Genomic DNA, 14,213 nt, shown 5'->3' with positions numbered 1-14,213 from the left:
GCTGTGGTAGGAATTTTATCTTTATCAAGAGAGATAAGACCAGTTGGACTCTTTGTGTCTATTCCTTCACTTGTGGCCTTTCTTACCTTGAAGGAAGCTATATTCTTAGTCACCACATCACAAGGCTCCTCTAGAAGCACCATGCCTCCTGCTTGTAGCAAACAAACAAAACTACCAACAGTAGAATTCTCCCCCTAGGGCATTACCCTTTGAACTTGTTTACTTTCTATTGAACTCTTGTCTTTCAGAAAAGAAAACTAGGGAAAAGTTTAAGGCTGGCAGTTCTCATGGTAAAGAGGACAGGAGTCAACCAACTTTCAAAACTTGGGGGCCATGCTTCTAATCAGCTTTTTTTCAGATGTGCTTGAGGAGAGGATAAGGTCATCCAGGGGACAGCAGATCTGAGTGAAACATCTTGATAACAGACTTCTTAAAGGCAGAGGATGGCACAGATGCCTGGTGGAGGGAAAATAAGGACAAAGAGAGGAATATAGAAAGTCAGCGCCAAATTTACTGGAACAAATACTGCCATTTTGCAATTTAGATCAAGGTAGGGATGGCCTAATCACCATCAAAATCATCTTGTTGGCCATGCAGACCTTCAACAGTGTAATTGCTTGGAGGCTCTGAGGCTTGGTATTTCGAAACTGCTGTTCACATGCAAAGGCACTCTAGATGGTTAATCTAACTTATCATTTAGTGTTTTCTTTTTTTCTTTTCAAACTGTTCTTATAGTTTGCGGATTTTAATTTGCAGCTCCTAGATGGTCAAGAAGCAAAGAAACTCAATGTCCAGTGGCTCAGAGCTCAACTTGGAATTGTGTCCCAGGAGCCCATACTGTTTGACTGTAGCATTGCTGAGAATATTGCCTACGGAGACAATAGCCGGGTTGTATCACAAGATGAAATTGTGAGTGCAGCCATAGCAGCCAACATACACCCTTTCATCGAGATGTTACCTCATGTAAGTTAACTGATAACTTCTTAGGCTAAAAATCAGAATCAGCTAATATTCCCAACTGCCAATAAGAAAACTTGGTATCATGAAGTTAAGTGTCTTGTCCAAAGTCATAATACTTGTAAGTAGACAAGACACTTAACTTCATGATACGAAGTTTTCTTATTAGTAAATGGCAATATTATTTATCGTGCCTACCTCATATGAATGCCGTGAGAAGCAAATAAGGTGGTATATGTTCAAAGCACCATATCTTAGGTTACAACTGGTTGATTGGGGCTGCGTTCATCCTGCAGTCACATTTCGTTTAGCCCTGTAGTACTTTTTTTTTAATTACTTTTTTTGAGATAATTGTAGATTGTTATAAGGAATAATAGAGAGATCTCATGTGTCCTTTACCCAGTGTCCTTAAATGATAGCATCTTGCAAAACTATAGTACAATATCACAACTAGGATATTGGCATGGATACAATCCACTGATCTTATTCAGATTTCCCCGATTTTACTTGTAGTTTTGTGTGTATTTAGTTCTATACGATTTTACTGTATGTATAGATTCATGTATCCACCACCACAATAAATACAGGACGCTTCCATCACTAAAAGAATCTTTCCTGTTGCCCTGTTATGGCCACACCCACCTCCCTATTGGGCTTATTCCTCCTCACCTGCTATATCTCCCCACCAACGCCTGGCAACCACTAATCTGTTCTCCATTTCTACAGTTTTACAGTTTAAGAATATTATATAAATGTAATCAACCAGTAAGCAACCTTTAGGAATTGACTTTTTTCACTGAACATAACTCCCTGGAGATTCATTCAAGATGTTTGCATGTGTGTATTGTTCATTCCTTTTTATTGCTGAGTAGTGTTCCATGGTATGGATGTACACAGTTTAACCATTTACCTGTCGAAGGATATCTGGGTTGTTTCCAGTATTGGGCTAATACAAATAAAGGTGCTGTAAATATTCATGTACAGTGTTTGTTCAAACAATCCGTGAACCTAAGTTTTTATTTCTCTGCGAATGCAATTGCTTAGCTGTATGGTAATTGCATGTTTAGTTTTATAAGAAACTGCCAAACTGTTTTCCAGAGTGGCCATACCATTTTACATTCCTACCAGCAATGATCTTTTTGAAAAAGAATTGGTCAACATTCAACCTTTTCAGGAGATAGCATATGATCAAGAACCGATGGTATTGAAGGCAGAGGTCCAAACTGCACTGAAGGCATTGGAGAAAAAACAAGGCTCCAGGAATCAACAGAATACCAACTGAGATGTTTCAACAAACAGATGCAATGCTGGAAGTGCTCACTTATCTATGCCAAGAAATTCGGAAGATAGCTACCTGGCCAACTGATTGGAAGAGATCCATATTTGCGCCCATTCCAAAGAAGGGTGATCCAACAGAACGCAGAAATTATCGAACATTATCATTGATATCACACACAAGTAAAATTTGCCAAATATAATTCAAAAGCAGTTGCAGCAGTGCATCAACAGGGAACTGCCAGAAATCCAAGCCAGATTCAGAAGAGGATGTGGGAACAAGGGATATCATTGTTGATGTCAGATGAATCTTTGCTGAAAGCAGATAATACCAGAAAGATGTTTAACTATGCTTTATTGATTATGCAAAGGCATTTGACTGTGTGGATCATGGTGACTTATGGATAATATTGCGAAGAATGGGAATTCCAGACCACTTAATGGTGCTCATGCAAAGCCTGTACATAGACCATGAGGCAGTCGTTCAAACAGGATAAGGGGATACTGTGTGGTTTAAAGTCAAGAAAGGTGTGCACGAGGTTGTATCTTTTCACTATACCTATTCAGTCTGTATGCTGAGTGAATAATTCGAGAAGCTGGACTATATGAAGAATGTTGCATCAGAATTGGAGGAAGACTCATTAACAACTTTCCGTACACAGATGACACAACCTTGCTTGCTGAAAGCAAAGAGGGCTTGAAGCACTTACTGATGAAGATCAAAGACTACACCTTCAGTATGGATTATACCTCAACATAAAACAAAAATCCTCACAACTGGACTGATAAGCAGCATCATGATAAATGGAGAAAAGATTGAAGTTGTCAAGGATTTCATTTTACTTTTATCCATAATCAATGCCCATTGAAGCAGCAGTCAAGAAATCAAACAACGAATTGCATTGGGAAAATTTGCTGCAAAGACCTCTTTAAAGTGTTGAAAAGTAAAGATATCACTTTGAGAACTAAGGTAGACCTGACCTGAGCCATGTTATTTTCAGTTGCTAATATGTATGTGAAAGCTGGACAGTGAATAAGGAAGACCAAAGAATAATTGAAGCCTTTGAATTTTGGTGTTGGTAATGAATGTTGAATATACCATGGACTGCCAGAAGAATGAACAAGCCTGTCTTGGAAGAAATACAGCCACCGTGCTCCTTGGAAGCGAGGATGGCGAGATTTCATCTCACGTACTTTGGATATCGAATATTGGAAACCCTGGTTGCGTAGTGGTTAAGTGCTCCTAATGAAGAGGTCAGCAGTTCAGATCCGCCAGGTTTTTTTTTTTGGACTTTGGATATATTATCAGGAGAGACCAGTCCCTGGAGAAGGACATCTTACTTGGTAAAGTGGAGGGTCAGCAAAAAAGAAGAAGCTCTCAACGAGATGAATTGACACAGTGGCTGCAACAATGGGCTGAGGATGGTGCAGGACCAGGCAGGACCGGGCAGTGTTTTGTTTTGTACAGAACTGACTGGAGTCGGAACTGACTGGATGGCAGCACCTAACAACAACAGCAACCAGCAATGTATGAGTGATGCAGTTTCCCTGAATCTTTGCTAGCATTTGCTGTTGTCACAATTTATTTTGGCCATTCTGATCAGTGGTGGATTTAATCTACATTTCTCTAACATCAATGATGTTGAACATCTTTTCATGTACTTATTTGCCATCTGTATATCGTCTTTGGCGATGTGTCTCTTCATGTCTTTTGCCTGTTTTCTAATTGAGTTGTTAGGTTTTTTTAACTGTTGAGTTTTGAGACTTCTTTTACATTCTAGATACTAGTGTTTAGTCAGATATGTGGTTCGCAAACATTTTCTCCCAATTTGTGGTTTGTCTTTTAATACTCTTAACGGGGTCTTTTGTAGAGCAAACATTTTTTAATTTTGGTGAATTTCAATTTACCAATTTTTCCTTTTCTAGATCATGTTTCTGGTGTCAATTATAAGAACTCTTTGCCTAGCCCTAGCTCCTGAAATTTTCCTCATTTTTTTTTTTCTAAAAGCTGTATGGTTTTATGTTTTATATGCAAGTCTATGATCAATTTTAATTTTTGTATGAGGTTGGATTTTTTCTTTTAATGTTTAATTTTATTCTTTTGAACAATAAATATAGTACTCTTCAGTTTCTAAGAGCTCCAGGATTCCTTGTTACCTTATACCTAGCCCATTCACATGTCTTTCACCTGCTTGGTTCCTGAAGGCATTTAGTTTCTCACTGCTAAACCAAAAAACCAAACCCACTGCCATCGAGTCAATTCTGACTTATAGCAACCCTATACGACACAGTCGAACTCCCCATAGGATTTCCAAGGCTATAATCCTTACAGAGACCTGGTGGTGCAGTGGTTAAGGGCTCAGGCTGCTAACTAAGAGGTTGGCAGTTCTAATCCACCACCTGCTCCTTGGGAACCATATGGGGCAGTTCTACTCTGTCCTTTAGGGTCACTATGAGTCAGATTGACTCGTTGGCAACAGGTTTGGTTTGGTTTAATCCTTATAGAAGCAGACCGCCACATCTTTCTCCCACAGAGCTGCTAGTGGTTTTGAACCATCGACCTTTTAGTTAGCAGTGAAGTGCTTTAACCACTGTGCCACCAGGGTTTATATATATATATATCACTCAATATAAGGTCAAGTGTGTACCAAATGAATTAGAAGTGACATCTTTCTTTTTTTTTATTAACTTTTATTGAGCTTAAAGTGAACGTTTACAAATCAAGTCAGACTGTCACATATAAGTTTATATACACCTTACTCTGTTCTCCCACTTGCTCTCCCCCTAATGAGTCAGCCCTTCCAGTCTCTCCTTTCGTGACAATTTTGCCAGCTTCCAACTCTCTCTATCCTCCCATCCCCCCTCCAGACAGGAGATGCCAACACAGTCTCAAATGTCCACCTGATATCATTAGCTCACTCTTCATCAGCATTTCTCTCCTACCCACTGTCCAGTCCCTTTCGTGTCTGCTGAGTTGTCTTCGGGAATGGTTCCTGGCCTGGGCCAACAGAAGGTTTGGGGACCATGACCGCCGGGATTCCTCTAGTCTCAGTCAGACCATTAAGTATGGTCTTTTTGTGAGAATCTGGGGTCTGCATCCCACTGATCTCCTGCTCCCTCAGGCGTTCTCTGTTGTGCTCCCTGCCAGGGCAGTCATCGGTTGTAGCCAGGCACCATCCAGTTCTTCTGGTCTCAGGATGATGTAAGTCTCTAGTTCATGTGGCCATTTCTGTCTCTGGGGCTCTTAGTTATCGTGTGACCTTGGTGTTCTTCATTCTCCTTTGATCCAGGTGGGTTGAGACCAATTGATGCCTCTTAGATGGCCACTTGATAGCATTTAAGACCCCAGATGCCACATTTCAAAGTGGGATGCAGAATGTTTTCATAATAGAATTATTTTGCCAATTGACTTAGAAGTCCCCTTAAGCCATAGTCCCCAAACCCCCGCCCTTGCTCTGCTGACCTTTGAAGCATTCATTTTATCCCGGAAACTTCTTTGCTTTTGGTCCAGTCCAGTCCAGTTGAGCTGACCTTCCATGTATTGAGTATTGTCCTTCCCTTCACCTAAAGCAGTTCTTATCTACTAATTAATCAGTAAAAAAAACCCTCTCCCACCCTCCCTACCTCCCCCCCCATAACCACAAAAGTATGTGTTCTTCTCAGTTTATACTATTTCTCAAGATCTTATAATAGTGGTCTTATACAATATTTGTCCTTTTGCCTCTGACTAATTTCGCTCAGCATAATGCCTTCCAGGTTCCTCCATGTTATGAAATGTTTCACAGATTCCTCACTGTTCCTTATCGATGCGTAGTATCCTATCGTGTGAATATACCACAATTTATTTAACCATTCATCCATTGATGGACACCTTGGTTGCTTCCAGCTTTTTGCTATTGTAAACAGACCTGCAATAAACATGGGTGTGCATATATCTGTTTGTGTGAAGGCTCTTATTTCTCTAGGGTATATTCCGAGGAGTGGGATTTCTGGGTTGTATGGTAGTTCTATTTCTAACTGTTTAAGATAATGCCAGATAGATTTCCAAAGTGGTTGTACCATTTTACATTCCCACCAGCAGTGTATAAGAGTTCCAATCTCTCCGCAGCCTCTCCGACATTTATTATTTTGTGTTTTTTGGATTAATGCCAGCCTTGTTGGAGTGAGATGGAATCTCATCGTAGTTTTAATTTGCATTTCTCTAATGGCTAATGATCGAGAGCATTTTCTCATGTATCTGTTAGCTGCCTGAATATCTTCTTTAGTGAAGTGCGTGTTCATATCCTTTGCCCACTTCTTGATTGGGTTGTTTGTCTTTTTGTGGTTGAGTTTTGACAGAATCATAGATTTTAGAGATCAGGCGCTGGTCGGAGGTGTCATAGCTGAAAATTCTTTCCCAGTCTGTAGGTGGTCTTTTTACTCTTTTGGTGAAGTCTTTAGATGAACATAGGTGTTTGATTTTTAGGAGCTCCCAGTTATCTGGTTTCGCTTTGTCATTTTTGGTAATGTTTTGTATTCTGTTTATGCCTTGTATTAGGGCTCCTAAGCTTGTCCCTATTTTTTGTTCCATGATCTTTATCGTTTTAGTCTTTATGTTTAGGTCTTTGATCCACTTGGAGTTAGTTTTTGTGCTTGATGTGAGGTATGGGTCCTGTTTCATTTTTTTGCAAATGGATATCCAGTTATGCCAGCACCATTTGTTAAAAAGACTATCTTTCCCCCAATTAACTGACACTTGGCCTTTGTCAAATATCAGCTGCTCATATGTGGATGGATTTATATCTGGGTTCTCAATTCTGTTCCACTGGTCTATTTGTCTGTTGTTGTACCAGTACCAGGCTGTTTTGACTACTGTGGCTGTATAATAGCTTCTGAAATCAGGTAGAGTAAGGCCTCCCACTTTCTTCTTCTTTTTCAGTAATGCTTTGCTTATCTGAGGCTTCTTTCCCTTCCATATGAAGTTGGTGATTTGTTTCCCTATCACATTAAAAAATGACATTGGAATTTGGATCGGAAGTGCATTGTATGTATAGATGGCTTTTGGTAGAATAGACATTTTTACTATGTTAAGTCTTCCTACCCATGAGCAAGGTATGTTTTTCCACTTAAGTAGGTCCTTTTTAGTTTCTTGTAGTAGTACGTTGTAGTTTTCTTTGTATAGGTCTTTTACATCTTTGGTAAGATTTATTCCTAAGTATTTTATCTTCTTGGGGGCTACTGTGAATGGTATTGATTTGGTTATTTCCTCTTCGATGTTCTTTTTGTTGATGTAGAGGAATCCAAGTGATTTTTGTATGTTTATCTTATAACCTGAGACTCTGCCAAACTCTTCTATTAGTTTCAGTAGTTTTCTGGAGGATTCCTTAGGGTTTTCTGTGTATAAGATCAGTGACATCTTTCTTGATGAAGTATGAAAATAGCAGCCTAGCTTTCCCTGAGTTATCAGCAACATAGAGAAAGAAGAACAAAGTTCAAGCATATACATCTGTAGATGTATGAAAGATCAGAAAGGGAGATAGAAATTGTTGTGGAGATGAGGTGGGAGGAGAAGAGAAGGAAGGGGAGATAAATGAATAGAAGAAATCTTAGTAAAGAACTTGGTAAGTTGGACTTTGAGAGAGAACATTCTAGGCCAAGAAGAGCATAAAGTAAATCAAGGTATATTTTATTAATTTCCTAAAGTCTAATGTCAGTTATATTAAAAGCTGAAGTTTTAGACGTTTTCTATTGACAGTCAAATCCAATACTTGATTCAAGTTAACCAGTATGTGTCAAGAGTTGATATATATATATATATAAGGAGCCCTGGTGGCACAGTGCTTAAAGAACTTGGCGGCAACTCAAAAGGTCGATGGTTCATACCCACCAGCCACTCTTTCCGTAAAGATTAAAGCCTTGGAAGCCCTAGGGGCGGTTCTACTCTGTTGGAGCTAACCAAAAGGTCAGCAGTTTGAACCCTTAGAAACATTACGGGGCAGTTCTGCTGTGTCCTATAGGGTTGCTATGGATCAGAATTGACTCGATGGCAACGGGTTTGGCTTTTTGGTTTTACATGTATTTTTCTGTATCAGATTATAAATTCCTTCAGGTCAGGACAAAGCTGAATTCATTTTTTAATTTCCCTCTGTTAGCATAGCAGATACTGTGTAAATATTTGAATGAATGAATGGAGTTTTAAGAGAGAATAAACTAGGCTCTGTGTGGGTTATTTCAAAGTAAAAAATTTGTTAAAACTCTAAAAGCATTAATATTGAACTTTTTTAGGATTCCAGTGGCATCAGATCCATTGGCATTATGATAATGGTAGGAATTCAAGAATTTATCACTCAAATTTCTGGTGTAGATTACAGTGAGAGTTAAAGTCACTGATTTTCTAATTTGGTTATGAAAATAAATATTCTGTTAAAATTGAAGAAAGAATATTCTTTAAAAGGAATCTGTCTAGTTGTTATAGGACCTTTTATTGGCTCTAAATATTTTTTCCTTGTAAATAGAACTGTCAAATATTAAAAAGTAAAAGTTTACTCACTATATAATTAGTAATTTTTCTGGGTTAGAACTTTACTAACTTTATTAATGGCCAACTTACAGAAATATGAAACACGAGTGGGAGATAAGGGAACTCAGCTTTCAGGAGGTCAGAAACAGAGGATTGCTATTGCTCGAGCCCTCATCAGAAACCCTCAAATTCTACTGCTGGACGAAGCTACGTCAGCTCTGGATACTGAAAGTGAAAAGGTGGTGTGGCCTCCCACTTCATGTCCCATTTAATTTGTAAAATAATTTTGTGTTGTCAGCCAAGTGGGCAGGGAATATGTGTGTGTTCTTGTGTGTGTGTGTGTGTGTGTATGTATGTATACACACATATATGTATACATATATATACATATATAATGTAGAGGGGGAAGTAAACACAAAAATTTTAACACTAGTTATTATTTTGAGTTAGTAGGGTATTCTATTTTATTCCTTTCAGTATTTTTCAAATTTTCTCAAATAGTCATATATGACTTTTATGAAGAGAAAAGAATAAGCTATTCAAAATAAAAAAGGTGAATTAAATCACATTTTTAGAAAATTATAATATGAAAAACTGAAAAATTAAATATTCAATAAAAGGGGCCTAGTTAAGCAAAATATATGGGGGTTAGGAGATTTAACTACTTGTTAAGATTATTTATAGCATGGGAATTCATTTATAATTAAAAATCAGAACATAACTATATATAGACCATGATATCAATTATGTAAAATATACATGCAAAAACCCAAAGATTCAAAGAGATTAGAAAACAATTGATTGGCTAGGATGGTAAAACTTGTACAATTCTTTTAATGTTATATAGCATTTATACGATTTTTAAGATAAAACTTCTGTTTTATCAACAGATTGTCCAAGAAGCCCTGGACAAAGCCAGAGAAGGCCGCACCTGCATTGTGATCGCTCACCGCCTCTCCACCATCCAGAATGCAGACTTAATAGTGGTGTTTGAGAACGGCAAAATCAAGGAGCACGGCACGCACCAACAGCTGCTGGCGCAGAAAGGCATTTATTTTTCAATGATTAATGTTCAGGCTGGGACACAGAGCTTATAAACTCTTGTTAAAGTATATCTTAAAAATAAATGTAAATCATTCTACAACCTTCTTTATGACTTGTAAAGGAAGTTTGTAGTTTAAGCTATCATGAAATATATCTTATTCCAGATCAGTTTAGAACATCCAATTCGGTATTTGATATTTCAGCATCTGAAATTTGGGAATTAGAAGTGACATCTTTCTTGATGAAGTATGAAAATAGCAGCTTAGCTTTCCCTGAGTTATCAGCAACATAGAGGAAGAACAAAGTTCAAGCATATACATCTGTAGAATTAATAGAGGCCACAGGAAAATTCTTATGGTTCTTAATGGATGGGTAGCTGACAGGATGGCTTGGGAACAATTTTGCCAAATGTAAAGGAAAAATAAATTGTTTAATATCCTCATCTTTCCCTTGATAAGTTTCCAAATTATTGGGGAACTGAAGTTTTTAAAATGAATTTATTCCCTGGTGTATCATGGAAGTTCAAGAGAAAATGAAATACCCCTTCGACTAGGTAACTTTGCAGGTATACCATTTGTTCTATAAAGCACGAAGTATTTCTTGAAAAAAAAAAGTTTAAAACTCATTGATTTAAAATACACATATTCTCTCAATGCAATTTGAAACACTGGAAATATCCACAATAAAATGCTGAGTCTCTGTAGCAACTGTATTACTTTTTTTACAAATATCCTGATTTTTTCAGAAAATCGATCCACTTTCCTAAAACGAGAAAAGAATGTTTGGACAATGTCTTAGTCATCTAGTGCTGCCATAACAAACACCACAAGTGGATGGTCTCAACAGAGGAATCTATTCTCTAACAGTCCAGGAGGCTAGAAATCTGAATTCCGGGCGCCAGCTCCAGGGAAAGACTGTCTCTGTCTGTGGGCTCTGGGGGAAAGTCCCTGTTTTAGTCATCTAGTGCCGCTATAACAGAAATACAAGTGGATGGCTTGAACAAACAGAAGTTTATTCTCTCAAGTCTAGAAGGCTAAAAGTCCAAATTCAGGGCATTAGCTCTATAAGAAGGTCCTTGTCATCAATCGTCCCCTGGACTAGGAGCTTCTCTGTGCAGGAACCCTGGGTTCAAAGGATGCACTCTGCTCTTGGCACTGCTTTCTTGGTGGTATGAGGTCCCAATCTCTCTCTCCTTCCTTCTCTCTTTTATATCTCAAAAGAGATTGGCTTAAGACACTATCTAATCTTGTAGATCTCATGAATATAACTGCCACTAATCCATCTCATTAAATGATAATGATAGGATTTTCAACACATAGAGAAATCACATCAGATGACAAAGTGGTAAACAATCATACAATACTGGGAATCATGACCTAGCCAAGTTGAGAGATATCTTGGGGGGACACAATTCAACCCATGACGGTCTGTCATCAATCTTCACCTGGTCTAGAAGCATCTCTGCGCAGAAGCCCCAGGTCCAAAGGGCACACTCTGCTCCTGGTGCTGCTTTCTTGGTGGTATGAGATCCCCATGTCTCTCTGTCTCTCTCTTCTGCATCTCAAAAGAGATTGGCCCAAGACACAACCTAATCTTATAGGTTAAGTCCTGCCTCATTAGCAGAACTGCCTCTAATCCTGCCTCATTAACATGATAGAGGTAGAATTTACAACACATAGGATAATCACATCAGATGATGAAATGGTGGACAATCACACAATACTGGGAATCATGGCCTAGCCAAGTTGACACATATTTTTGGGAGGGCACAATTCAATCCATTACAGAGAACAAAATGAAATATTCTAGGTAACCCTTAAAAACTGACCACACTGAAATATTGTTTCAGTATCTTTTTTTTTCCCCATCAATTTCTGTACCAATATTCTTATTATTTTAACAGGTTGTTTAACTCAGCCAACTGTCCAAACCAAGTTCTTCTAATTCTTCTATCTATAATAAACCAGTTAACACCAAAGAATTTTTCAAATGTGACTGTGTAAAGTGGACTGAATTTCAGATTAACCAAGAGAATGTGGGGCAAGGAGTTTATTACTGCAGTGACTCAAAGTGAGCAGAATTCAACCTACTCATGTAATTATGTCCAAATTTGCCTGATAAGGAACATGGGCCATTTGCCCCTGGAAATTCTTCAGTAGGTCTTGGCTGAGTTTCAGGAATTTGTATTTTTAACAAACACTGTAGGTGATTTTTAACTTCAAGCAAGTTAGGGAAACATGTTCAAGCTGAGTGAGAAGAGGTCACTGCAGGAGGTGATAGAGTTTCCAGAATTACCCAACTCTGTAGACATTACTTAAAACAAACTAACCAAATGATTTGAAATGCCCTGGCAGTCTAGTCTACAAAATTGCACTAGTGAGGAATCAGTCCTCAGATCAGATTTTATCTTCCTATTTTATAGTGACTGTGAAGGACACCAAATGGCATAGACATTAACTGTTTTCACAAAGAAACTGTACTGTTATTTCTTAGGATAGTGCCTGATGCAGTCATAAGGGCTCAATAAGTGTTGGTTATTATGATGATTAACAATAACAATAAACCAGATTTATCAAATTCGAAGCACATGAGAATGTTTTGGGGGGTGGAGGATGTATACAACCAGTATACTAAATATACTGTACTCTTCATATTAAAATGTGTGGTAGATTGTTACAAAAATGGCCCCCAATAAATCGTGCCTTCTTGTGCCCACTGCCTTTTGCAAAGTGATTTTGCTGCTCCTTCTATTAAGAGATGAGACTTTCCTCCCACCCTTTGAATCTGGGCTGGCTTGTGACTTGTTTTGGCTGCTAGAACTCAGCAGAGATGACATTATGTGACTTCAGAGCTTAGGCCTCAAGAGGCCTTGTACCTCCTAGAATACTGCATGATCAGAGACCACGTGTAGAGGGAGGACCAGTCAGCAAGCCCACAGACATATGGGTGAAGCCATCTTAGACATTCCAGCCTCCGTTCAGCAGCCTGATGACTGCAGCCTCATAAATCCTTAGGCGAGACCAGCAGAAGCACCATCCACCTTAGCATAATCAACTGACGCAATTGTGAGAAATACATTGTTGCTGTTTTAAGACACTAAGTTTTTGATGGTTTATTTACACAGCAATAGATAACTGAGATCAAAAGGCATAAGACCAAACAGGAATGAATCACTTATTCAGACACAAAACAAGAAGCTATATGATTCTGGTAGCTTTATTGTCTGAGAGTATAAACTACAAAATTAAACTGAGAATAAGGGGAAAAAAAACCCTGGGCAGTTCTGAGACAGACTATGACTCAACATTTAAACCTTTAAAAGTCACTAGCTAAAACAATTTGAAATGTGTGCATTATCTTTATATTCACAAGACTACTTATAACATCGGTATACTATTATGAATTTCGTTGGAGTTGCTTTGTGTTAGGGGGGTATAAACCTCCCTACTACAACCAAATTTTTTTGTCTGTTCCACAGAAACTATTTTTAAGATCACCATTAATTGTAGTGGTCTTTCCCATCAAACATACAGGGCTTTGAACCAGTTCATTCTGGTTTGAACCCCTGCTGAGAATTTGCATTTCTAACGAGTTCTCAGGCAAGGCTAATGCTTCTAGTTGGAAACCAATTCTGAGAAACACTAGTAGAGCAGTGGTTCTCAGAATTTATTATACTTAAGAATCACCTGGTGATCTCATTAAACATAGGTTCTGATTCAGCATATCTAGGGTGGAAAGTGAATTCTCAGCAGGGGTTGGAACCAGAACAAGCTGGTTGAAAGCCCTGCAAACACAGTATGCTTGTACCCTGTAGTGAATGTGGAAGGCATTGATCGCAGGGAAGCTAGCATCCAATCATGTATTTCACACCCTTTGGTAACTAGGAAGCGCTAAAGCGCTTAAAAGGTGTTCTCTACAATGCTGTTCAGAGAGAGGATTTGTCATCCACATAAGTACACACAACAATACCTTAAAATTAGAGTTAAGACTTGCATTGTTAAATTTCGTAGTTTTGCATTGTTGAGGCATATCTTAAACACTGCATAGTTCTACAACCACCGTGTCATAATTTGCACTGCTGTTGCATCAGAGGAAGATTAAAAATAGTCTCTACCTTCTAGGGCAGAATGTATTTAGAGAGCATGATTCTTCTAATTTCTACACCTATCAGATTTCTTTCAAATCAACACTCCTTCTCTTCTCATATCACCGATCTATTCCCAGCACCCAGTTTAATGACATATTTTGGTATGTGCTTAATAAATGATTAGTCTCTAAAGCTGAGCTCTGTTCATCAGCTGCATCATATCATGGAAGGCACAAAAAACCAGCTGAACGAGCTCTTCTGCATCAGTCTCTGCACATGATTTCCAGGCTGTACAGGACACAACGAACCTGTGAAGCACAAAGAAGAAATGATTAAGTACTATGCAAAAAT

General features: G+C 38.4%; 2 protein-coding genes across 10 annotated transcripts in view; one reads left to right on the top strand and one right to left on the bottom strand.

Moving 5' to 3' along the window:
• The window catches only part of ABCB4 (ATP binding cassette subfamily B member 4), an 88,835-nt gene extending 75,962 nt beyond the window's left edge, over nucleotides 1–12,873 (top strand). For 8 of the 9 annotated variants that reach the window (XM_023544455.2, XM_003407167.3, XM_064289941.1 and 5 more), the window contains 3 exons: nucleotides 757–963; nucleotides 8,824–8,970; nucleotides 9,622–12,873. In XM_023544455.2, coding sequence (XP_023400223.2) covers nucleotides 757–963; nucleotides 8,824–8,970; nucleotides 9,622–9,828 — 561 coding nt within the window. In that variant the 3' untranslated portion in view covers nucleotides 9,829–12,873. Of the gene's footprint in view, nucleotides 1–358; nucleotides 551–756; nucleotides 964–8,823; nucleotides 8,971–9,621 lie in introns of those variants that run through there. The other variant, XR_010322674.1, reaches the window with a different exon arrangement.
• A 95-nt stretch (nucleotides 12,874–12,968) lies between these two features.
• The window catches only part of CROT (carnitine O-octanoyltransferase), a 55,497-nt gene continuing 54,252 nt past the window's right edge, over nucleotides 12,969–14,213 (bottom strand). The window contains exon 17 of the mRNA XM_064289945.1: nucleotides 12,969–14,170. Within this exon, the coding sequence (XP_064146015.1) occupies nucleotides 14,050–14,170 (121 nt within the window). The 3' untranslated portion in view covers nucleotides 12,969–14,049. The remainder of the gene's footprint in view (nucleotides 14,171–14,213) is intronic.

Source organism: Loxodonta africana, chromosome 8, assembly GCF_030014295.1.
Source record: "Loxodonta africana isolate mLoxAfr1 chromosome 8, mLoxAfr1.hap2, whole genome shotgun sequence".
NCBI lineage: Eukaryota > Metazoa > Chordata > Mammalia > Proboscidea > Elephantidae > Loxodonta > Loxodonta africana.
Note: the sequence above shows the minus strand (reverse complement) of the source record. Positions and strands in the feature narration are given on the sequence as shown.